At 44.5% G+C, this 25,223-nt stretch overlaps 1 protein-coding gene across 1 annotated transcript in view; it reads left to right on the top strand.

The window, feature by feature from the left end:
- Positions 1-25,223, top strand: part of DOCK2 (dedicator of cytokinesis 2) — a 404,233-nt gene that overhangs the window by 356,536 nt on the left and 22,474 nt on the right. The window contains exons 34-41 of the mRNA XM_029942884.1: positions 1,477-1,562; positions 8,358-8,514; positions 10,381-10,421; positions 12,673-12,763; positions 13,479-13,598; positions 16,926-17,015; positions 18,696-18,800; positions 21,277-21,418. Of these exons, the coding sequence (XP_029798744.1) occupies positions 1,477-1,562; positions 8,358-8,514; positions 10,381-10,421; positions 12,673-12,763; positions 13,479-13,598; positions 16,926-17,015; positions 18,696-18,800; positions 21,277-21,418 (832 nt within the window). The remainder of the gene's footprint in view (positions 1-1,476; positions 1,563-8,357; positions 8,515-10,380; positions 10,422-12,672; positions 12,764-13,478; positions 13,599-16,925; positions 17,016-18,695; positions 18,801-21,276; positions 21,419-25,223) is intronic.

Below are 25,223 nucleotides of genomic sequence, written 5' to 3'. Positions count from 1 at the left end.
GCACCACAGATGTGGGCTGAGGGAAAAGTGAATTCAGTTCCTGGCTTTCATCACCTGAAGATTCCAACCAACTACACTGGGCTTGATCCTTTGTGCATGGGAAGGAGCCTGCCAAAAGGTCTCTGCCATTCATCTGAAGCATTACACATACTTCTTCATGTCTAATAATACCCAACACTTAGTGAAGTGGTACCAATCCATGGCTGGCTGCTTTTCATGCATCATCACCTTTAGATCCTCCTTAAACATGACCTCCAGACCTCATGGAGATCTTTTAAATACCAAGGGTAGAGATGCTGTGTGAGGAGCCAAGGACCCCCTAGACCTTGGTGACCTTTGCCAAGGGCCTCCTTCCCTTCTCCAGATGCCAATTTTTTATTTAATGGTAAAATTGGGGAGAAGCGGACTGCATGATTTGGATTGACTCATCAGGGAATGTTATTGAAACAGGACAAACCATTTTACATTTCAGCCATGAAAAGGGACACAGTATGGCCTTTCAAAATATTGCATAGGCTATGAACTGAGCTGGGCGAGATGCTTCTTGACTGTGCAGTGGAAATAGGGAGATGGAACCTTCTTTGGCTTCACATAACAAGATTTGGTGGGACTGTAGATACACAGTCATGTTCAGGTCACTTACCTAGTCTGATCTCCAACCATTACAGTTGTCACCAGTCTTTGCTTTCTGAGGCATCAGCTCATATATATATATTACAACTTCAAGTATGGATTGGCTCAGGGGCTCGGTCTTTCTCTGTCTTCTTTTTACCATTTCCTCTGTATTGGTGTCATTTCCAGGCAGACTCGTGCATTGTGGCTGCCTCAGGCTTATATCCGGATTCCATTTTCATGGTAAGCAGGCTCTTTGCTAAGAGTTCCAGCAAAGCCTTGGATCTGAGTCTCACTCACACAACCTGAGCCTTTATTAATCTTGTGTCTAGATGATGAAAGATACTTATGAAAGAGCTAGGCCTGGGTCACATGCCCACATCTGGAGCTAGGAAGGTATGGTCACCTGTGTCCCCAAGACTAAGATTAGGGCCATTGTGATCACCAAAGTATGGAGAAAGGAATGCTAGGCCGACGGAAATACTAGCTGCCGATGACAACATGCCATTCCCTGAAGTTGCTGTGCTTGGTCACATTCCTCCATGTCTTTGCACACACTGTGTCCTCTGCTTGAAATGCCCTTTTCCTTCACACCCTCTCTCTCTCTCTCTCTCTCTCTCTCTCTCTCTCCCCTCCCACCTCCTCTCTCCAGCACTTACCATCTACTCCTCTTCTCCCTGTACTCTAGGAACTCCTGAAAGCAAGGATAGCATCCCATTCTGTTTTGCACTCCCGGTCCTGGGCACTTACCCTGGGAAATGAGAGGTGCTCCCTAAAGCTTCGGCTAAAATAACGAATTGACTAATCTCAACATTCAGCCTTCTGATGTTGTTATTATTGATTTCTTATCTCCTACTGCTTTAGTTTGAAAATGAAATCATCCTCAAGCTGGACCATGAGGTGGAAGGAGGCCGAGGAGACGAGCAATACATGCAGCTGCTCGAGTCAATGTAAGTTCAGCGCCCCGTGCGCGGCGGAGCCGGGGAGGCCAGCTGGAGGCTGGAGAGCTCAGAACTCCGGGGCCTTCAGAGAATCCTTTCTCCCCTGGAGATCAATCTGGTGGCTACTGATATTGGAGAAACTCCATTTTTGAAAGAAATCTTTCTCTCTCTCTCTCTCGAGTGGCTGTTTCTTTGATATTGATGGAATGGGATGGATAAAAAGAAACTTCGCTGTGTTATGAAGAGAAAACAATCCACCAGAATGTTCACTTTTGTTATCGCTTTGCTGTGGAATAATTCTTGCTATTTTTTCCATTCTTTTTCTTTTAATCTTAGACAGATGTTGATCATGACCAAGATACATAGGACACGTGCAGTGCCCAGATACCATGCTAGATGCTGCCTGTGCACTGCCTCCGTTACTTGCAGTTACTCTCTGATCCCCGTTTCCTAGAGCCGGCCCCTGGGGCTCATGGAAGGGTCTTGTCTGAGGAAACTAGAACAATCTAGTTGGTTGGACAAGCTGGGACCCAACCCAGCTCTGCCTGACTGCAGGACACAGGTCTGAGTGAGGCATTGCACAGTGGTCGGCACTGAACTTGGAGTCAGGACACTTTTTTGCGTTTGTTTTAACATTTTATTGAGATATAACTTATATACCATACAGTTCACTTAAAGTATATAATTCAATAGCTCTTAGTATATTTGCAGAGCTATGCAACCATAACCACAATCCGTTTTAGAACATTTTTATTACCTCCCCAGAGAAATGCCACACTCTTTAGCCACTATTCCCCCCTACTTTCTGCCTCTGTGGCTTTGTCTATTCTGAATATTTCATGTAAATAGAATCAACATATGGTACTTGAGACTGGCTTCTTTCATAGAGCATGTTTCCAAGGTTGGTCCATGCTCTGGCAGGCATCAGCACCTTATTTCTTTTTATTGCTTACTAATATTTCTCTGTTTATATACACCCCATTTTCATTTACCTATTTTTTAAAAGCATTTTTTAAGGTTTATTTATTCTTTGAGAGAGAGACTGAGTGTGAGTGGGGAAGGGGCAGAGAGAGAGGGAGACCCAGAATCTGAAGCAAGCTCCAGGCTCTGAGCTGTCAGCACAGAGCCTGACGCGGGACTCAAACTCACAAACCATGAGATCATGACCTGAGCTGAAGTCAGGCACTTAACCGACCAAGCCATCCAGGTGCCCCTATTCATTTACCTATTGATGGACATGTAGGCTGTTCCTACTTTTTCACTATTAGGAATGATTATGCTATGAGCATTCACATGCTAGTTTTTATGTGGACATAATGCTTCCAATTTTCTTGGGTATGTACCTAGGAATGGGTTGCTGGGTCACTTGGTAACTCTACTCGGCCTTTTGAGGAACCATCAGACTGTTTTCCAAGTACTTGACCACTGGGCATGAGGGTTCCAGTTTCTCCACATTCTGCCCAACTCTTGTTCCTATCTGCCTTACTGACTAGAGCCATTCTAGTGACTGTGAAAGTGTTATCATTGCCATCTTGATTTGCATTTCTTTGATGGCTAATAATGTTGAGCATTTTTTTCATGTGCATGTAGGCCAATTGTATATATTTGAAGAAAGACATTGTATTTTAACCTTGATTCCACCACTTAGCATCTGTATAACTTTGGGCCAATCACACATCTTTGGCCTCAGTTTCTCTATCTGCAAAATGGGGATAATAAGCCTGTAGCTATTTTGAAGACTGAATAACTATAAAGCATCTGGCGCAGAGCAGTTAAAAGCTTAATAAATGTACTTTGTTCAGCCACCTGACTCCCAGTTTCCGTCTACATGTCAGTGTTCCTTTTTTCTATAAGGACTTCTCCCAAGGTTTAGCAATGTGGCTCAGACATCCCAAATTTCTTCCTAATTGCATATTCTCAGATTTGTATGATTCTCTGATAGAACACTGATTTGGTATTCTTTTCCTAATCCTTTTTGAATATTTTAACTCCAACAACAAAAGCAAACTAAATGCCTTGCTCTAACCTTCCCAGTGCCCCTCCCTGCCCTGCTCAGTAGGCAGGGCAGGTTCCCGGGCAGCACCACCTCAGCAGGGTCTGTCCCCCTTCTGTCACTGTGCACAGCCCTCACTAAACACAGGGAACACAAACGTAGCTCAGTCAGAGGAAACACCCATTGTCTGCTCCTCGGGTGCGTATCAAGACTGACTGTCCAGGGGAAAAAGTGACATTTTGCCTGAGTCAATGTTTATTTTAAGGTTTCAAAGAGGAAAATATAAATATTGACCAGAAGGGAAACCATTTACAGTGCTGGCAATTTCCATTTTTATAAGCGGATGGGGCTCGGTGGCAGTCTTCAGATGACCAGCAGGATTTTCAAATCCTTCCTGAGTGATTATTTATAAAAGGAATCCTTAGAGGTCAAGGAAATCAAAAGCAGCTCATTATTTTTGCTTCTAAGATAGAGGTGTGAATGATTTCTACAAAACTAATCAAGCCCAAGCAGAGGAGTCAAAGTCCTATTAGATGTCCAGGGGCCAGATCCCTGCTTCTTCCTTTGAGCTTTCTGAGCCTCAGTTTCCTTATCTGCAAACTGGAGATAAAATACTATCCAGCTCTTACAGTTTCTGTTGAGATTAAGCAAGAAAAGCCATGTAAAGTACATAGCAGTTTCTGAAAACTAGTAAGGGGTCTATAAATATCAGCTATTATTATTGTTGCTGTCTAGGTGGACACTGATATAGTTATTTGAAGTCATGAAAATACCTGTCATTTCTCCTCCTGCCTAGTCATCCTTAGTTCCCCCAGCCCTTCCTTCAGCCCTTCATTCCGGGCCTTTACTGGTATGGAGGACCTGCTCTGGGGAGACACGTCCTATGGTACGCAGCTTAGCAATATGATGGTGCCTTTATGAATAGAGCAGGGCTTCCTTTCCTGTGCCAGCAGTAGCCCTGCATTAAGGCGCAAGGCTTAGGGTGTGAAGGGGGGCTCAGTTTCAGCCTTCATGGGCTCTTGTGCAGTGCACAAGCTATACAGCCTTATACAACATTTTATTCCTCCCTACCTTTAGAACTGTCCCCAGAGCCCACTCCCATTTGTCCACATCTTTTTTTTTAATTTATTTTTATTTTTTGAGAGTGTGAGAAAGCTCACACAAGCATAGGAGGGACAACCGTGAGATCCAGACCTGAGACAAAATCTAGAGTCAGATGCTTAACTGACTGAGCCATCCAGGAGCCCCTATCCATATCTCTTAATGTGAAGGTCCCACATTGAATGGAGTAATTAGATGCTCTATTCTTCTGTATTCCATCTGCCTGAGAATTTTCTAGAAGTGGGAAGGGAGCTGGAAAGGTGAAAGGGAGAGAGAAGGTGTGTTCTGAGGCCAACATCCCACCCAAGCCAGTTCAGTGCCTGAAAGAGGACCTGTAATAAGAGGTACTCCCAGGGGTGCCTGGCTGGCTCAATTGGTCGAGCATGTGACTCTTAATCTCAGGGTTGTGAGTTCAAGCCCCACATAAGAGGTACTCCATACATCAGTTTTAAAGTAATGAGTGAAAGCCCAGTTCCATCAGCATTGACGCGGAGCCTGGGCCTGGGCTCCTCCTTCTGAAGGCCTCTCATGCTGAATGCAAATCAATTCTAGGGCAGTGTGAGTTCCTCCAGCTCCCTTTCCCCTCCCCCAGACAGGAGTATAGACGTGGAGTGGCTGGTAAGTGCTCCACCAACCCTCCTTCCTCTGCATGAGGAATTATCTGCATCACCTGGAGATTCCCAGGACCCTTTTTCATTGTAACTATCCTCCATTGTGGATTCAAAGGAGAGAAACAGCTGAGAGACCTCGGCAAGACCAAGATTAGAACCAGCCCTGGGGACTTCATGCCTCCTCCCTAAACTGACAATGTTAGGGGAGCCTGGGTGACTCAGTCGGTTGAGTGCCTGGCTTCAGTCAGGTCATCATCTCACAGTTAGTGGGTTCGAGCTGCCCGTCAGGCTCTGTGCTGACAGCTCAGAGCCTGGAGTCTGTCTTCAGATTCTGTGTCTCCCCCTTTCTCTGACCCTCCCCTGCTCACACTGTCTCTCTCTCAAAAATAAATAAAACATTTAAAAAAATTTAAATTGACAATGTTAATAATGCTGAACTCCAGGAAATTGTGTAAGTATTAAATAACATAACCAAGAAAATGGGTTTGCACAGCATCTGGAACACAGGAAATACTCAATAAATGGGAGTATTATATATTATGGTTAGTCTTTATATTTGTATCTGCTTCCTCTGCTATACTGTGATTTCCTGTCTTAATGATTTCTGCACCCCTGGTTCCTAGAAAGATATCTGTTGAGTGGATGGATAGTGGTAGATGGTGAAAGACGGTGAATGGATGGGTGAGTTCCAAACAATCTGCCAATCCATCTCACCAGTCCTAGGCCATATGAGCAGATTTATTACCTTGCACCTAAAGAATAGAGAAACTAAGAAAGTACTCTTCAAAACCCATGCTTTGCAAAGGACCAAAAACACTAGCATCATCCAAGAGCTTTTTAGAAATGCAGAATCTCAGACCCTAGCCCAGACCTATTGAACCAGAATCTATTAACAGAATCTGTTAATCAGAATCTGCTAATCCCCAAGTGATTCCAATGCATATTGAATTTTGCAAAGCACTGGACTAGACTAGTTGTTCTTAATGTTGGCTGCGTATTGGAATTATCCAGAGAACTTTAAAGATAAAACCTTTCCGCTTGGCTCCCACTCCCAAAGATACAAAGCCATTGATTTTAGGTGGCCACTGAGCTTTAGAAAATGTTCTCCTGGGGATTCTCACAGGAAGCAGGGACTGAGAAGCACTGGTCTGGGCTGCACTCAGGCCACAAGATACTTTCTGGGTCTGAGCTGCCTGGGAGGCTGTGAGGAATCACACCCAAACACTGGACAAAGCGTTGTCGCATTATCAGCTTGGGAAATGGGGCTACAGCGACTGTCCCAGAAGGCGTCAGGCACAGCGGTGACTGAGCCAGACAGGCCTAAATCACAGGACAATTTGCGTCTCTCATCGAGAGCCAGGGAACAGGTGCGTCTCCCACGGAGAAGATGGATTTGTCTGATCACACCACAGTTGAGGTGTGCCTCCTTGCAGCCTGGTTTGTCTTCTGGGAAGAAATGACCCTCCGAAGTCCTTGCCTTCCTCACCTTTCCCTACTAGGAGCTCTTGGGACCTAAGCCGCCACCGGGATACTAGCCAGAAGCAAATAGTAGCCTGGCTAATGCTTGTCTACACAAGATGTCTGAGAACACACCAAGTGTTTCTCTGTGGGAAAACAGAGAAGTGTTTGGCTTGATTCCCAAGGTCACCACTTACAATGAGAGTGATTTGAGGATGTTGTTTAATTTCTCTGAGCCTTGATTCCCTCCTCTATAAAAGGAGGGGGATAATTTTTACCAGTCAGAATTATCATGATGATTTCATAAGAAAAAGTGATTAAAAATTTTTTTTAAATGAAAAAGTGATTATTACAGTGTCTAAAATAAGTTATTAATAAAAAGTAGTCATTAATCAAAATTTTAATCCATCTGTCTCTCCTTACCTAGCCTGTGAGCCTCCTGAAAGTAGATATTTTCTTTTTTATTTCTTTTTTATTTTATCTTTCTCTCCATCCCCACCCCACACAATGCCTATCATAGTGCCTAGCAAGTAATAGATGCTTAAGGAACATCACATTTAAAAAATTTTTTGCTTTTAAAATTTAGAATATTAATATTATAAAAAAGGTAAAATTTTCAAATAACATATGCCCATTTAAATTTAAAAAATGAATACTCTCTTCTCTATTCCCGCACCTAGACTGCTTGTCAGAAGAAACCACCATTAAGTTTTAAGCCGCCATCAAGAGTTTGGTGTTTATCCTTCCTGACCATATTTGGCACATTTATAAGCACACAGAAACACATGATGCCGACATGCACTTCCACTGACAAATGCCAGAGCCAGAATATTGATATTTAACAACTGTGTAACCTTGGACAAGTTAGTTGGCCTCTCTGAGCCTTAGTTTCCCTATCTGCAAACATCCCATCAGACTATGGGGAGAGATTAAATGAGTTAACATTTGTGAGATGTTTGGAATAATGCCTGGGACATGGTAGGTTCTATGTGAGTTGGTTAAATAAAAACAAATATTGTTCTGAGACTTTCTTTTTCTCACTGATCTGTATATTTTACAGAGCTTTTTGTGTCAAAGCATATTGATTTATCATACTTCATAATGTCCTCATAGAAGTACATTTTGTAAATATGCTTTAATTTATTAACCATTTATTTGTCTACTGATGGACATTTAAGATAGTTTCAACTATTTTACTATAGACACAGTTTGTAAGTATCATAAATCCTTGCATGTTTCTGGGAATATTTCTGTAGAATAGGTTCCCCGAAGTAGAATTGTTGGGCCAGAGGGTGTGTACATTTACAATTTTGATAGATATTGTGAAAATTGCTACATGAAAGGTTGTACCAATTTACTCCCAATGTGGGTGTGTACAAGTGACTATTTCCCCACACCGTCGCCCCACATGGGACATTATTTCCCCCATTCTGATGGTGGGCAAAAAAAATTTTAAATACTTGCTAAACTGTATAGACAAATAAATGTATAAATGAAGACATGATTGAATAAATGAGCAAAATGAGCCAACACATGAACCAGAGAAACCTGGACTCACTGGTTCATTCCCCCCCCCCCCCGCCCCCAACACATCTTTCTCCTCTGGCCATGAGCTCACTGCCCTGCCATCTCTGCCCACAGCCTGATGGAGTGTGCCGCAGAGCACCCGACCATTTTCAAGTCAGTGGAAAACTTTGTGACCCTGGTCAAAGGCCTGCTGGAGAAGCTGCTGGATTACCGGGGTGTGATGACAGACGAGAGCAAAGACAACCGCATGAGCTGCACCGTGAATCTGCTGGTATGAGGGGCCGGCCAGTGAGCCCCAAGGTCCCCTCAGGTCCTGGGGGGCAGGCCTGGGTCGGGGTTTCACTACGCTCTTGATTGGGAAGTAGTGCTAAGGGCTTCAGAAAGCAGACAGAAGTGGAGTTGAACCCCTCTTCTGCCATCTGCTAGCTCTGCGTCCTGAGACCAGTAACTTCACCATTCCGTGTCTCAGTTCCCTCATATATGAAATGGGAATGAGTGTTTTCTTTAGTACTTAACACATCACATGGAAGGAAAGTGGCAGTAAGAAGTGGTTAAGACTGTGAGCTTTGGAGTTCCATAGCCCATGGGTTCTCCTATCTCTGATAATGAATAGAATAGACTAGTTAAGGGTTTTCTGAAGGTTTAGTTGACTTATCTATTCCATAGAGAAATGAATAGTACCTGTTTCTTAGGTTATTTATTCTGGGGCCATGGTTAAATGCTTCCTGCATGTTACTTTCCTTCTCTTACAGAATAATCTAATAACCAGAATTTACAGCAAATTCGTGTGGGCCAGCTAATCTCAAGTGCAGGCTCCTAACCCTAACTGCATGACCCACCAAGGGCCACCTCCTGAACACGTCCTGCAATACAGTCATGAGCGATCGTACCAGCCCCAGCGCCTCACACCACCACGCCTGCCCACCCTAAACTGGTTTAAATGAATGAAGCTGGCCAACAGACCATGTAGCACCCATCAAATCAACCCCACCCCCACCTTGCTCAGTGCTCCAGAAATACAAACCCTGTCCCATAGTTCTTTTGTGAGGCCTCTGTTAACCTAAGTTGACTTCCTTTTTAATAGCCTAGATATTGCCATTGATTTTCTGAAATGCTAAGGGGAGTTAAAAAATCCTGATTACAGCAGAAAAGAATTCATTGCTAATAATTCCACCAGGCCCAATTTACATAAAGAGCAGGAAGAGGGGGTTTTCCAGGAGTTTAGCAATCTCTCTCTATGGAGAGGCAGAAGTTAGTTGAAGAAAATGACCTTCAACAGTCAGACTCTGACCAGGGAGGGAGCTTGGGACAGGCAGCTCCACAAGCAATTAGACCTGCTAGCTTTTGGTGCTGTGTACACATGGCATCAGGAAGGAAGGCAGGGGGAGGGTGTCTGAGGAGCTAAGGTCTAGGGAGGCTCTACCACCCACATGTGCCCCGGAACACCTGGAACATCACCTCCCCCTCCCTGAGCCTCAGGTGCACGAGGTTACATTGGGTTAAACCCGGGTTTTCTCAAAGCATGTCTCATGGGTCAGATAGTGACCTCCTGGCTCAGAACTTTTAAGGGCTCGTTCACAAGTGCATGAGATTCGGATCTCTAGTGGTGAAGCCCAGGGCCACTACTGGTCTAAATGATCCCCGAGCTTGAGTCGAACTTAAATGTTTTTGCCTGTGGAGTCTCATCGTAACTCCTCATATGCCTGTACTATCAAGAGTTATGGTCCATTAATATCCCTGGAATCTATTACTATTCCTAGAACTCTGATTACTGCTCTTATTCTGAGAACAAGCAGCTCCATCTGAGTAATGGGTCTGAGCTTGTAAAATCAACCTGGGCTACCACAGTCCTGACAGCCCACCTCTCAATGCAGCAAAAAAGCCCATCTTCAGCCCTGACATGTGATGGCTGAGATACCTCTTCTGTCCCTTTCTGGTCTAAGGATCAGGGGGGTGGCTTTCAAGGCAGAGTCTTCTAGAAAGAGTATTTGATGTATTCAAGAAAATCAGGTCCATGCTCGCATCTCAAAGCACCCAGAGAGTAAAGAGCAGTCTTCCTCACATCTCCATCTACACCCTCTACTCCTGCCGCTCTGCCAAGAAAAATACTCACCACTGTTTTTCCTCCACTGCCTAGAATTTCTACAAAGATAACAATCGGGAAGAGATGTACATAAGGTAAGATTTTTTTTCCTAAAACTCACATCTGCTCTGTCATTCTCTTGCTCAGTATCCATCAATGGCTCCCTGCTGCCTTCAGGATGGAATTTAAACTTACCCTCTTGATGCTAGGTCCCTGTGTGTTCTAATTCCTATCAATGTCTCCAGATTCAACTCTTTTCATTCTCCTATAAGCAGCCCCTCGCGCCACTTGGAGTCCTACAGCCTGCTGTGCTGTTTTGCTGTATCCACAGACCATACTTTCTTTAACCCATCTTGTGGATTGAGCTGCTGAATTGCATCTGCATTTGTTGAAGGGCTGGCGTACGAGGCCCAGTTCTAGGGTTTATGCAGTGTGTGGTTAGACCATTGGCCAGCCCAGCTGCAGAGGGAAAAAATACCAAGATGCATGATACCTACTTTCTTGTAGGCATTTAAAAGATATTTTTACATTTATTTGACTATATCATGAAGGGTTTTTTTTTTTTTTTGAGGTGGGGAGAGACATTAGCCTGGAGCCAAGAACCCCCTTGTCAGTTTTTCTCAGACTCTCATATTTTTTCCTCCAAAGTTTTTGTATTGTTATTTTTACTCTTTACAAAAATAATGCATACTTACTATCAAAACAACAGCAAAAATCCCTCATAAAATATAGACAAAACCAAAAAAGTGAAATAAACTCATAATCCATACATTTCCTCAGACCCTTTTATATTTATATATAGATGGAATTCTATGCCTGCATATTTTTTACAAAAATGAGGTCATATTGCTTATAATTTATTCTTTGCTTGACAAGAATTCCATGTCAACAGATGAATTTCAACATCCTTTTTAATGAAACTATAAAATTTTCTTTCCAGAATATACCATAATTTATATAGTCAATCCTATATTGTTGAACATTTAGGTGGTTTCCAACTTTTTTCTATCGTAAATAGCACAATGGCAAAATTCTTGGACATAGATCTTATGTGTCCAAGATACAGCTTGTTCATATCCTTATGAGACAAGAGCCACAGAGAGAAAGTGGCCAGAAGGTTAACAAATATTTTCAAGTCTTTTGACCCATTCTGTCAGATGCCAGGGACTCCTAGCCTGAACCTACTCTGCTATTATTGCAGATATTTTTAGGTGCTTAGTTTAGCATTATTCCAGGAATAGGAGCTATCATTTGGATAAAGATAATTCCATAGGCTGTCCTAAGCTTAGGTAGTATTTATAACATCACTAGACATGATTTATTATAGTAGTGCAAAACTTTAAAGTCCAAGGGCCTGGGGTCTTCACCTTGCCTTCTTGGCGAGTCTGGATAAGATCACTCTGTCTCTCTGGGCTGAGATTTCCCTTTATAGAATATTTCCATTCTACCTTCTGCTTTGAGGATTAAATGAGATGCTATAGGTAAAGTGTCTAGCACATGGACCCATCCTTCCAACCTCTTTTCTCTCCTTCCCGTTTTAGCAACACAGATGGTGAGCCCCAGATCTCCATAAGCTCTAGAGATTTGAGTTCTGTTGTAATCTAGGAAAACCGCATTTGCCTAAACCAAACAATGTAACAGGATATAGTCTGAAAACCTGCTCTGTTTGGCAGGCATAGTATTTAAAAACATTTTTTAATTGGTTGCCAAAATTTGGAAATCTAGAGATTTTACATAAAAATAAAAATTTCCTGGGACATCCTATGGCTCAGTCGTTTGAGTGTCCAACTCATGATCTCGGCTCAGGTCATGATCTCGTGGCTCGTGAGATGGAGCTCCACATCGAGCTCTGCTCTGGCAGCATGGAGCCTGCTTAGGATTCTCTCTCTACCCCTCTCTCTCAACCCCCTTCTCTCTCTCTCTCTCAAAATAGATGAGCTTAAAAAATAAATACAATAAAATAAATAAATAAAATAAAAGTTTCCTTCCTCTGAAAAACTCAGAACACATGGCAACACTGGACCCTCCTCCTGTCCTGACAAATCTGGGGTACTCTAGTCATGACATTGTCCCCATTTCCCCTTGAACTTTACTCTGCCTACCTCACTCAAGCCACATGTAGGTGCTCGGGTTTGAATCCCTGATAAGGCCCATTAGGACACACTAAGTGTCCCATAAACACTAAAGGCTGCTGTTGTCACCCATGGAGGGGTAGCCAGTTATCAGCAATGGAGGACTCCTCTGTGATCCCAAGAGGTGCCTAGTTGTTCTGTTTGAGTCCCACTTGGCCCTATCTCCTGCCTCCTTATCACTGAACCTGGTAACCTAGCATATTTCCCCAAACAGGTACCTCTACAAACTTCGTGATCTTCATCTGGATTGTGACAATTACACAGAAGCTGCCTACACACTCCTTCTTCACACCTGGCTTCTCAAGGTACTGTCCTTCCAGTGAAGGTGCTTTGTGCTAGGATCTCAATGTGGCCCTCGCAACAAGTTAGAGAGTTAAGGGCAGGGGGAAGATGGGGGAAAGAGAGAAAGAGGAAGGGAAAGGAAGGGAAGGGAAGAAAAAAGAAAGGAAAAGAGAAAAAGGAAAAGAAAAAGCATTAGCCAAATATATTTTGCGTTGCTATGTCCTCAAACTTTTGACCCGGCCAGTTACTGTTCTGCACTACTTTGCCTGCTCGCAAAAGGTTTGAAGTGACTTTCAAATTTAGCAACAACAATAACCCCCCCAAGACATGTTTTACAGTTTTATATGACATTCAAATGTCACCTATAAATCATTAGCATGCCCAGTGAGCTGTTTTCCTTCTCTTGAAAACAGGGTTGTAGCTGGACAATGTTCTGAAGGATTTCCTTTGGCTTTTTGAAAAGCTGGGCTCATGCCTTATAGGGGTTCAAACAAAATCCCTACAAACCACACACATGAACCAATAGAGAGTCAAAAAGGCACAATTGGCAAAGATCAGGAGGCACTTGCCAATGGAAACCGCACACCAGCCTCTTTCTGACGGACCACTCACACCCAGGGTGGTGGGCAAGCTGACAGAGGTGTTTACACGGCTTCCTTCTGCTCCTCATTAGTAGGGACGGCACCTCCCTTTGGCTGCCACTCAGCCCTGGTGACTTTGTGTGTCTCTTGTCTTTAGTGGTCAGATGAGCAGTGCGCATCGCAGGTCATGCAGACAGGCCAGCAGCACCCCCAGACTCACCGACAGCTTAAGGAGACGCTCTATGAGATCATCATAGGCTACTTTGACAAAGGAAAGGTAATTTATCCCTGTCCTCCCTTTCTCTGTGGGGACCTTGGCCATGGGGAAGGGTGGTTCCTTCCCATACTCTGCACCCCGTCCATCTGCAGGTCTGGTCAGCTCTCCCTCTCAATTCTGAGTCTGGTCACTTTGCTTCACCTTCTCACCACTTCCATTCAGGGCCTCTTCATTGTTCACTTGGATACACAGTGGGTTCTATGCAATATGCTTGCTCCCTCTATTGCTTCCAACAGTTCATCCTTTATACAGGATACAATTCCCCTGTTCCACCAGAATGATTACACAAGTCTTCCCATGACCTGTGAAGCCTCACACGAGCTGTCTTCTGACTGCTTCTCTCATGTCATCCTGCCAGCTCCCTCTTGCCCACACGCTGTTTGCCAAACTCTTTTCTACATCAGGGACTTTGCACTTGCTTCTCCCATCTTAGAGCATTTTTCCTCTGTAGCTTTCCATAGAAGACTCCTTCTCAGAGCTCAGAGCTTTGCTCAGCTGTCATGTCCTCAAGGACATCTCCCTGACCAACTAGACAAAACAGACCCCTGCCCTGAGTCACCTTTATTGCCTCTTCAAAGCACTTGTCACTATCAGACATCACCTTGTTCACTTCATTTTTACATTAATTGTTTGGCTCCCCATTCTAGAATGCCATGAACACAGAGAAATGTCCAGTGGCTAGCACAGAGCCTGATATCAGGGACAAATAAATATATGTTGAATAAGTGAATGAATTACATGAATGAATGACAATGTGGTGCTGTCATTGGTCTTTAAACAAGAAGGACAAAATGTTTGGTTGGGAGATTAGCCAGGCCAGCTGAGGCTCATCTTCCAGTCTCCTATGGACCTTCAAGAAGCACCAACCCAAATGCAACCATTCAACTCCTGTAGGAGATGTGGCACATGGGCTAAGCCCTTAGGCTCTGGAGCCAGCCAGGTCTCAAACCTTGCTCCTCTGTCATCTACAGTTCCCTTGACCTCTTAGAAACTCCAATTCCCATCCAAAATAATGATACTAATGGTACCTACTTCCTAGTTGTATTGTGAAAATTATATAAGAGAATGCATGTAGAATACCTCACATAGGACCTGGTACATAGTCATATCTTCTTAAATTTTTACTATCATCCTTACCCTACTCTGCCTTCAAACTCCAGTTGATTGGCCATTTCCTCCATCAAAACCTTTCTTGAGCGCTCTAGCTCACCTACAGCTTTGCTTCTCTGAATTATAAGACCTCTTACTATTCCTCTGGACATAATTTAATGGACTTAATTTTGGTCTGCTCTGTCACTGCAGTTCATTGTATCTGCCTTAGCCTGATCTCCCCACCTTCCCTGGAAAGACAAAATGAGGTAATGTCTGCAGAAGGGCTTATAAATTCCCAGGCGTTGAGCAGTTGGAGACCACTGTTTTTATAATTTACAATTATAAGCCTCTTGAGGGCAGTGAGCCTGCCCTGCCGGATTCAAGTCAGAGCTTAGTATTTGTTTACAGCTGATTCAGTCCATCACAGTGTGAAAGCCGCAAAAGGACATGTTGAGCTGTGTCCTCTGCAGTGTGTCTAGTTTAGCTCACCCTACGCTGAACAGAGAGGAAAAAGACACTATCCCTCGTCTCAAGGACCTTATCGTCTAGTTGGCAAACAGCCAAACCAATCATGCTCTTCTTTGCATATTACCCTTTGGTGTTGTGCCATAATGGAAAATGAGGGAGAGAAAAGTAGTGCCAAGGTACTTAGAGAACAGAGAGGCAAGAGCAGATGGGTACAGCTTACTTTGACAGCCACTGCTGTGGAAGCTTCCAGAATGAAGCCCAAACTCTTTAGCATCCTTTTAACTTCCTTTCCCCATACCTTCCCTCATGGAGATTTATTGTTCCAGACACACACATTACCTTTCTACTTTGTACATCTGTCAGAACTTGGTGGACTCCTCTATATCCCTCAAAACTAGTTTCTTGCATCTATTTATGGGTATGCTTTACCCACTAACATTTCATGAAAGAAGAGACTGTATCTTGTACCTATTTATGTCTATTCCATCACTGTATACCATGCCTAGAAGCCAGTTAGTGCTCAATAATTAATGTAAGAGATTCAGAGGGATCAGTGACTGTCAGAGGTCCCAATGGCCATGCAGGCAGACTCGGGGAAATCCTAGGTTTCTGACTCAATCTCTGCCCCATTAGTGCTCTCTTAATACATCAATGAAAGCATTTCTGGCATATTATGGTACAAAGTTGGCAAAGACCTCCATGTGAGCCAAAGAGTCCCCTGACCCAGCCCAGGGACTTTACCACCATCTTCTTGTTCAGGCTGAAGAGAAAGAAAGCCCAGCCTGGCCGGGCTTGTAGACTTGGTTCCTCCTGGCACATAAAGCATTTTTATGCTGCTCACTAAGTTGTCCACGGGTTTACAGCTGTGGCTCCTCCACTCGGCACTTGCTTTTATTTATTTTTATGCTTGGATGCAGAGAGAGCATTTTTGCTACACAGCACACACTACATTTTGGCAACCTCCCCTCTCTTCTTCCCCACCTCCCCTATCTTCTCCATTTAGATGCATTTTCCATTTTAAACTGAATATGAAATGTGATGGGTGTCCCTTGAGATTGCCAGATCTCCAGCCCACTCTGCATCTCCCGCCTCTCTGCAGAGGCTCCCGACCCCCTTCAGTCTAAGATGGAAGGATGATCTATCAGATTGAGCCTAAGAGCAGAGGGAAAGGATTTGTTTTTTCAGATTTTTTTTTCCAAATGGAAAAGACCTATTTACATAAAGTTCTAATCACTCGTTTTATACTCAGCTCCCCCTCCCCCTCCCCACTCATTCACTCCAAATAACCCCATTAAGAAGTGACAAGTATAAAATTTCAGTTACACAAGATGCGTAAGTTCTAGAGACCTGCTGTTCAACATTAGGTCTATAGCTGACACTTCTCAGGTTACACCCGGGTGTGCATTCTAGCCCAGCTTTTGGTTAGGCACAATGTGTCTCCCCGTCTGACCCTCTATTTCTCACCTGGGAAATGCAGCTGTTATTAGTCACCTCCCAGAGTGATTGTGGAGTCCCAGGCAGCATGCAAATAAAGCAGTTAGCCTGTCTCTGGCTGCTCCATTATTTGTCACAAAACTAGAGTGAGGGGCAAAGGAAAGGTCATGCTCCCTGGTAAGTACCTGGCTTGCTGTGTGTGGGGCTGGACCTGGGCTGGAGTGAGGCTGCAGTACAGTCCCAGGAGTCAAGTTGCCTTGGGTCCCTTCCTCGGCAAGGGTTCTGCAAGCTGGGAGGTGTCTCCTAACCTTTATGTCCATGACCTTCCTATAGATGTGGGAAGAGGCCATCAGTCTGTGCAAGGAGCTGGCGGAACAGTACGAGATGGAGATCTTTGACTATGAGCTCCTGAGCCAGAACCTGGTAAGGCTGGGTGCCCAGGGCCTCAGCTCCCAGAGAGACCGGGGAGAGGAAGCAGGAGGCCAGGTGGGGGCAGGATACCAGAAAAAGAGTGGACGTAAGGCCTGAGCTGAGCAACGCTGTGCTGAAAACCTTCCTTCCAGTTGGGAATATTTCCAGAGGAAGGTATTCTGGGAAAACTCATTAGCAACAGTTTCCCGGATGGAGGGGTAAGTACCTGCTTGGCACTGGGGCTGCTGCTGCTGTTGCACACCCAATAAACACTGTGCTACATTTGCAGTAAAATCCCCACAAATCACTAAGCCAATTAAATAAAAACGCAAATTTGTGCTTTCTGATTAACAGATAAATCACATTAAAATGCTCCCCATCTGGCCATTCCCCATTAGCTCCTCGGTGCTTGTGATTTGGTGGGGGTAAGTGGAGAGTGGGGGGAGCCAGCCTCGCCTGCTTGTGCTGCAGATGCCAGGGCTGGGTGGGGAGGTGGCTGCTGCAGAGAAGACACAGAACATTGGGGCTGCTTCCCCCACGTGTCCACCTCCCACATAGCTCCTGGCAGCCTCAGAGCCAGGACCCCAGTGTCCAGGACACGCCAGTCCAGCTGTGTCCAGAGAACTCTAAAAAAAGATTCAGAATATGGAGAGAGGATTTATTGTTTCTTTGATGGATACTGAATGTAGTATTCTTGTTAAAAGCAGCTAAGCAGTTAGCTGTTCGTACTGTGTGTAAGATGTGATGCAAACACACATATGTAGTCACACCAAGAAACACTTATGTCTACCCTACACATACATCCACATAGATCCTTGCAAACACAGGGGCATGCATGGAGTACACATTCATGCACACGTTCACCCAGCACACATTTATGCACACACACACACACATACAACACACATTGATGCATACACAGGCACACACACAGTACACGGTCATGTGCACCCATGCACACACATACCCAATACGCATCCATGCACACGCTGATGTACGTGCATGCCCAGACTCCAGGTTCACGCTGCACAGGCTTGTGTCCATGCACACTTATCTCCCATGTTGTATCAGTTTAAGATCCCATCAGTCTGAGCTGCAGCATTTTTCTGTGTGTGCCTTGTCATGATTTCTATCTGGCTAATGGCAATTCTAAGATGCTATCAGGTGTAAAGTAAGATGTAAACTGTTTTTAGACGTTAAAATATGAAGAGTGCACACGTCTTAGAATTGATGAAGTATGTTAAGGGTACATACACAGGAAGACATCTACATCTGGAGATACTTATGCATCCATAGACCCCCACAGACACATGCCTTGTGTTCACAGAGGAGGGAGCAGCGTGTCAAGGGGGGGGACTCTGGATGGCTGGCTGGATTCACCTCCATACTTACCAGCTGCACTATGAGACACCATTTCTTTATCTGCAAAACAGAATATGAAACTTGCAGGTTGTTAAGAGAATGATGTGAGTAAATGAGCTGGTGCAGGTAGAGTGATTAACGTGGGACCTTGTACAGGGTGAATACAGCCATTGCTATTATGATTATAGACATACCCACAGATACACAAATATGTGCAGTGGGCATCTTGGTTCCGGTATGATGATCGTCTCTCAAGAGTGGCCTCTGTGAGTTGAATGTGCCTTTGATACATATCTATGTTGTTACAAGCTGTGTGTTTTCTCCTTCCAGATCCAGCAGGCAAAATTCTATGAAAACATCATGAAAATCCTCAGGCCCAAGCCAGACTACTTTGCTGTTGGATACTACGGCCAGGGATTTCCCTCCTTTCTGCGGGTGAGTTTGTAGGTGACTGAGACCCAGGTCAGGGACCCGAGGCCCCTCAGCTGCCGCCTTGTGCTTCGGGAATTCACTTGTACTGAGACTATGTGCTCTCCTCCATCCGAGGGCTGCCCTCACCCCAGCACACGCCCAATCCCCTCCACCACCAACCCCCTCAGCCACCCCATGTTCTCTAGATACACAGCAACCCCATGAGGTAGTGAGCCCCCCATCCCTTGAGGGTGGTGCTCCAGGAGAGCCAGCAGACCTCTGCTACCCAGCAGGCAGAGCTCCGGTTCTCTGACCTTTTGGTCTCAGGAATCTCTTTTCTCTCTGAAAAATTATTGAGGTCTCCAATGAACTTTTGTATTGATAGACTCTAGCTCTCTACATTTACCATATTCAGAATTAAAACTAAGAAAATTTAAAAATATTTATCAATTTATTTAAAAATAACAAGTACCCTGTCACATGTTAACATAACTTGCATCTTTATGGAAAAATAGTTCTATTTTCCCATAAAAATGTGTGCCAACAGTGAGATTGCAACATATTTCTATAAATCTCTTTAATGTTTAGATTAAGAGAGGATAGCTAGATATTTACACCTTCTTCTGCGTTTAGTCTGTAGTGATAGCACACTTCATGCAGCTTCTGGAAAATTCTGCTGTACATCTGAGAGAATGATAATGAAAAAGGCCAATAACAACTGACCACTATTAGGAAGAGTGCGCCTTGGTCTCATGAGGCCCTGAAACGGTCTTATGGACCCTCAGGGGGTCTCTGGAGCAAACTTACTTTTTAAAAAAAAGTTTTATGTTTTATTCTATATTTGAGAGACAGAGACAGAGCACGAGTAGGTAAGGGCTAGAGAGATGGAGACGGAATCTGAAGCAGGCTCCAGGCTCCAAGCTGTCAGCACAGAGCCTGATGCGGAGTTCGAACCATAAACCGCGAGATCATGACCTGAGCCAAAGTCGGACACTTAACTGACTGAGCCATCCAGGAGCCCCTTTTCAAAAACTTTTTTAACATTTATTCATTTTTGAGAGATAGAGCATGAGTGGGGGAGGGGCAGAGAGTAAGAGAGACATGGAATCTGAAGTAGGCTCCATGATCCAAGCTGTCAGCACAGAGCCCGATGTGGGGCTTGAACCCACGAACCGTGAGATCATGACCTGAACTGAAGTCAGACGCTTAACCAACTGAGCCACCCAGGTGCTCCTCTGGAGCATACTTTCTGAAATAATGTTCTTGTGAATTATTCACTGATCATGTAGAGAATTGGATTAGGTCAGCTATAGGCTTCCTTCCCATGGGACTCCCTCTAGTAATCCTGTGTTCAATTCTAAGGCCAGGGAGATACTAAAGAAACAGCAAATCCAATCTCTGACCTTACTTGATTTGCGGTCTAGTCAAGGAGGTAAGTCACTCACTGTTACCAATCAGTATGGAAGTCAGAGTGGAATCACAAGAGTAAGCACCACAGGCTGCAGAAGAGGTAGAGAGCGAGGGTTTCCTCACTGGAATAGAGGTGGCTTCCCAAACCTGGTCATACATCAGAACCCCCGGGAGAACTGGTTAAAAATTCACATTTCTGGGTCCTCCTCCCATAGATTCCATTCCAGCAGGTCTGGAGCAAGGCCTAGGGGTCTGAACTTCTAGAAGTCTTCTAGGCTCATCTGACAATCACCCAGATCTGGAAGCAGTGACATGCAGAGGTGACAGACGTGGGTTTGGACTGAAGAATTTCCAGGCCACTAGAGGTGGCACAGATGGTAGATATGGTCTAGAACAAGGCTTCTCAACCTCAGCCCTACTGACATTTTAGACCAGGTTATTCTTCCATATGGGGGCTGTCCTGTGCATTGAGGGACATTTAGTAGCATCCTGGGCATCTACTCACTGGGGGCCAGTAGCTCCCCCTCCCCCAAATTGTAACAGTGAAACATATTTCCAGACATGGCCAGTATCCCTTAAGAGACAAAAATCACCTCCTATATGAAAACTACTGATCTAGAGAAGGCTAACATAGTCAAAGAAGGATAAAGAGCGTGTTTTCATGGATCTAGAGCCAGGAACCATGAGATGAAGGACCTGAATACTGGTACCTTCCAGCCTGTAGACCCAGCCTACATGGCTCATTAAAGGCAGGAGGTGCCCTTTGTGGCCATGCAAACAGAAGAGCAGGTATGACATGCTGAAAGCTGAGTGGGGAATAGTTCTAAAAGTTACACATAGGACAGTTTGCAAAAGTTCTCAGCATCCACAATCTTCTCTCCTTTTAGAATTAATCTTTTTAATGAAGTGGTACGCCTAGCTAGGTCAGTGAACTGAGCTTCTCTTTTCTGTAGTCGGGAAGCAGAATGGAGAGAGATCTCTAGGGGTTCACCAGAGCTCGGTGCTAATGTCACAAGCCCCCCAGCTTTGCTTGCACCATGTTCTCCAAGCCCAGGCCCTAAGATCTCTGTTGGGTGTCATTTCTCTGCAGAACAAAGTGTTCATCTACCGAGGGAAGGAGTATGAGCGAAGAGAAGATTTCCAGATGCAGCTGATGAGCCAGTTCCCTAATGCAGAGAAGATGAACACAACCTCTGCCCCTGGGGATGACGTGAAGAATGCACCAGGCCAGTGTATCCTTGGAGAATGCCCCAGCCAGGGGCCAGGCAAAGGCCTGCAGAGCCCCACCTTAGAGCTTAGAGCTGCTGCCAGAGTCATTGCAGTGGTGCCAATGTCAATGTCTAGTATGAGATCCAAAGAGTCCATCTTGGGAAATTCTAAATGCTGCTTTCATTGATTAAGTCCCTCATTTATTCATTCTCATAGTGAATACTATTGAACCCTGGCTCTGTGCCAGTCATTGTGCAAGACACTGAAGATCACACTCACAAAGTGGTCCTACCTTCAGGGAGCTTGGAGTCTAGCAAGTAAGAGAGACACTGAACAACTAATTGCACCATTAAATATACATTTACAGAAATGGGATTAATTCCAGAAGAAGCCATACAGGATGCTGTGATTGGAAGGGCGGAGAAAGCTTCCTTGAGGAGGGTAATGCTCAAGGTTAGCAACAAACCAGAAGTTAGCAGGAGGCGGGAAGAATGCCCTGACAGTGGGAAGCACCATCAGGCTCACAGGCCTTGAGTGGGAAGGAGTGCAGTGGGTTCCAAAGACTGGAACAGCACCATATTTCTCTTACAATAAGATCAAAACTCCTGAGCAAGGCCAGTAGGCTATTCACATCTGACCCCTGCCTCCCTCCCTGGGATTCTTCCTTCCCTTTCTCATGCCCCTCTGGCCACACTGGTCTTGTTTCTGTTGCCTAAGCACACCTAGCTGGTTCCCTCTGGGCCTATGCATCTTCTGTCCCCTCTTCTTGCCATGCCCTTCCCCCAGCTCCTTGCTTACCCATCAGATCTTAACTTGGTGTCACTTCCTGGAAGAGCCTTTCTTGGTCACTCACCTAAAGCAGTCTTTTCTGAACTCTTCATGAGCCTCTTATCTCAAACCCTGCCTGTTTTCTTTAGAGAATTGATCTCAATCTGTTATTTTTTTGTGCTTTTTAAAGGTCCACATAAGCTCTGGGAGGGCAGAGACCTGCACTGCCTTGTTTGCTGTAGTAACTCCCCTGACACCCGGGGCAAAGCCAAAAAAAAAAAAAAAAAACTTGTCGATTAATAGAAAAGGAAACAAGAGAGAGAGAAAGGAGAGATAGACAAAGAGAGGAAGGAAGGAGGGAAGGACGTAGGGAGGGAGGCAGCTCACTGGAGTCCACAGAGGAGGGTACAGGTGGTAAGAGATGATGCCAGCAAGATGTTGATAGGGCCAGGAGCTGACACTGGGCAGAAGGCAAGACTCCTAGTGGCAGAGAGCACATAAACCCGAGGATCAGGCAGACGGATGAGTGGTGATGCATTAGCCCACCCTGGCTCCCAACATTGCACCTCATAGCACAAATTAAGTTACAGCCTTTAAAATGGGGTTGACAGGTTGCATGGCTGGTCTGCTAAGTCTGCCGAACCTTAATCCGAATATTTTTCCCTTGGGTGATACATATTCATCTGTAACCTTTTCATTATGCTCACCTGCCCTTCATGCCCGCTCTACCATGGTATTTGCAAGAGGAAATGCAACTAGTCCTGGGGCTGACTGGTTACAAATGTGATTCTGGTTACAGGCGAGACAGGAGATTAGTACTAGGGCCCCTCTTAAGTGGACTCCTGCTGTTGAATAGCTCTATGGCATTTTAGCTGGGGGTCAAGGCTATCTCATCAAACATAGGCCTGATTTAGTAGTGCCAGGCACCAGGTGGAAGAAGGAAAAAGGTTGACATTCGCTAGAAGTCCTTTTCATGCCATGCATGAGATTGAATGCTTTATAACCATTAACCATTCTTTTGCCCCAAAATAACTCTATAAGATAGGTATGATTTTTGTCTTATTTAATAGAGAAGGAATGTGTAGGACAGAGAGGCAAAGTAGTTTTCCTAAGGCTACAAACCTAGTTAGTTATGGAAGTGAGATTTGAACGCCAAGATCTGTCTCAAAGTCTGTATAGTCTTTCTATAATGCCATTGCTTCCACTAAGATTAATGAACAGGATGTTCTTTATTAACTGTTCACTGCGTACCAGGCATTTTTTTGTGCATTGTTTCATTTTATCCTTATAGTAATCCTATGAATTGGGTATTATTACTCTCTGCACTTTGCAAATAAGAAAAACAAGGCTCAAAAAATATAAGCAGCTTGCCCACAGTCCTGGAAACTTATGGGTTTGGGTTTGAACTCAGGTCTGCCTATTGCCAAAACCTGAGCTCTGAACACTGTTCTCTCACCTTCACTAGTGGAGCAGCTGACAAGCACTTTTGGAAGGGCGACACATCTCATGCCTTCTCTTTTAGGTAACCAAGTAGAGGAGGACATCGGAAAGCTTAGGCCTCTTAGTTGAGCGTCCTGTCTCCCACTTCCCTCTGCCCAGACCTTGGGGTCTCAGTCCCATGTACAGGTACAACATGTAGTGAGACAGTCCATCCATCCATCCTCCTGGACATGATTTGGAGGCTCTGGTGTCACTGGTTTCCTCAAGACAGGTTTGGATTCTCCTTTTGGTCCAAGACCAACTGCTAAGATCAGCAGATAGGACTTAGAAGCCTCTCTAGAACAAAGGTTGGCAAATTTCTTTATAAAGGAGCAGATAGGAAATATTTACGTCTTTGTCAGCCATGTGGTCTCTCTGTCATAACTACTCAACTCTATTGTTGTAGTGGGAGAGCAGCCATGGATCGGCTGCTACAGAAATGGATTGGTGTGGAAACCAAAGTAGTTTCCTTCCCAGAGAAGGGAGCTGCTGGCTATATGGCTTGAAAAAGAAAATGGTTTTTCTGAATATTACAGAAATACTTCCAGCAAAGTTTGTTATTTATGTTAAGCATTGTGTTCTCTCTCTGTCTCTGTCTCTCTCTCTCTGTCTCTCTCTCTCTGTCTCTTTCTCTCTCTCTCTCTCTCTCAGACCCTCATTTAATGTAGAAACATTCTGCAGAGATAAAACAGTTAAATTCCCAGAATATTAGTATGGAGTGAGTTTATCAGAGGGGGAACAATTGAATTTAACTTGGAGTTATATTTTGGCCATTTCTTCTGTATTAAAGAATCATAGCCTCTGCTATCAGAAAGCTCACAATCTGGTGGGGAGGGTCTGGGAAGAGAAAAGACAGGAAGCTGGAGAGATAAGAGTCCTAAGTACAGGCAAAATGCTGTGGAGAGTCATAGGGAGAAAACAACACCTGACTGAGGGTAAATTGAATACTTATGGAGCCTGTGGTATTTGACATTTGCCTCAAGGGCTCACGGGAAGAGGGGGTGATGTGAGAAAATATTTCAAGCAAAGGGCATAGTAGAATCTTTTGGGAAGCCAGAGATAAACTTTGAATGCCAGTAAGAGGAGTTTGTGACTCCTTGTTTGGCAGACATTTCAGGCTCAGGAGAGAGTTTTTGGAGTTGTGGTAATCATTGGTTGGAATGAAGGGATGAGTGATCTTGGAAACCTGCAGAAGAGAGATGAGTAAAGGAGACATAAAAGACACAGGAAGGGAAGCAGGGGCCAGGGGATGGGATCAGTGATGATTGGTCTTGTTTATCTGGATTGCCATGCTATCGGCTTAAAATGAATAAAGGTCTAGAAGAGGCAACATTTCCATAGCCTGTGCCCATGGCAGGCATCACTAATCGATCATAGAACTCTTTCCCACTCAGCCTGGACACAGCCTCACAATCCTGCCACAGGCAGTTACTTTCAAATTTTCAGAGCTGGAATGCAAAATGGTATCTATTTGCATACTCTAAAGCAGTGCTTCTCAAACTTAAAGATGCCCATATATCACATGAATATCTTATAAAACTATAGACACTGATTCATAGGTCTGAGGTAAGTCTCATCATT

This window comes from Suricata suricatta, chromosome 6, assembly GCF_006229205.1.
Source record: "Suricata suricatta isolate VVHF042 chromosome 6, meerkat_22Aug2017_6uvM2_HiC, whole genome shotgun sequence".
NCBI lineage: Eukaryota > Metazoa > Chordata > Mammalia > Carnivora > Herpestidae > Suricata > Suricata suricatta.
The sequence above is the reverse complement of the archived record's forward strand: the minus strand, read 5'-3'. Positions and strand labels throughout refer to the sequence as shown.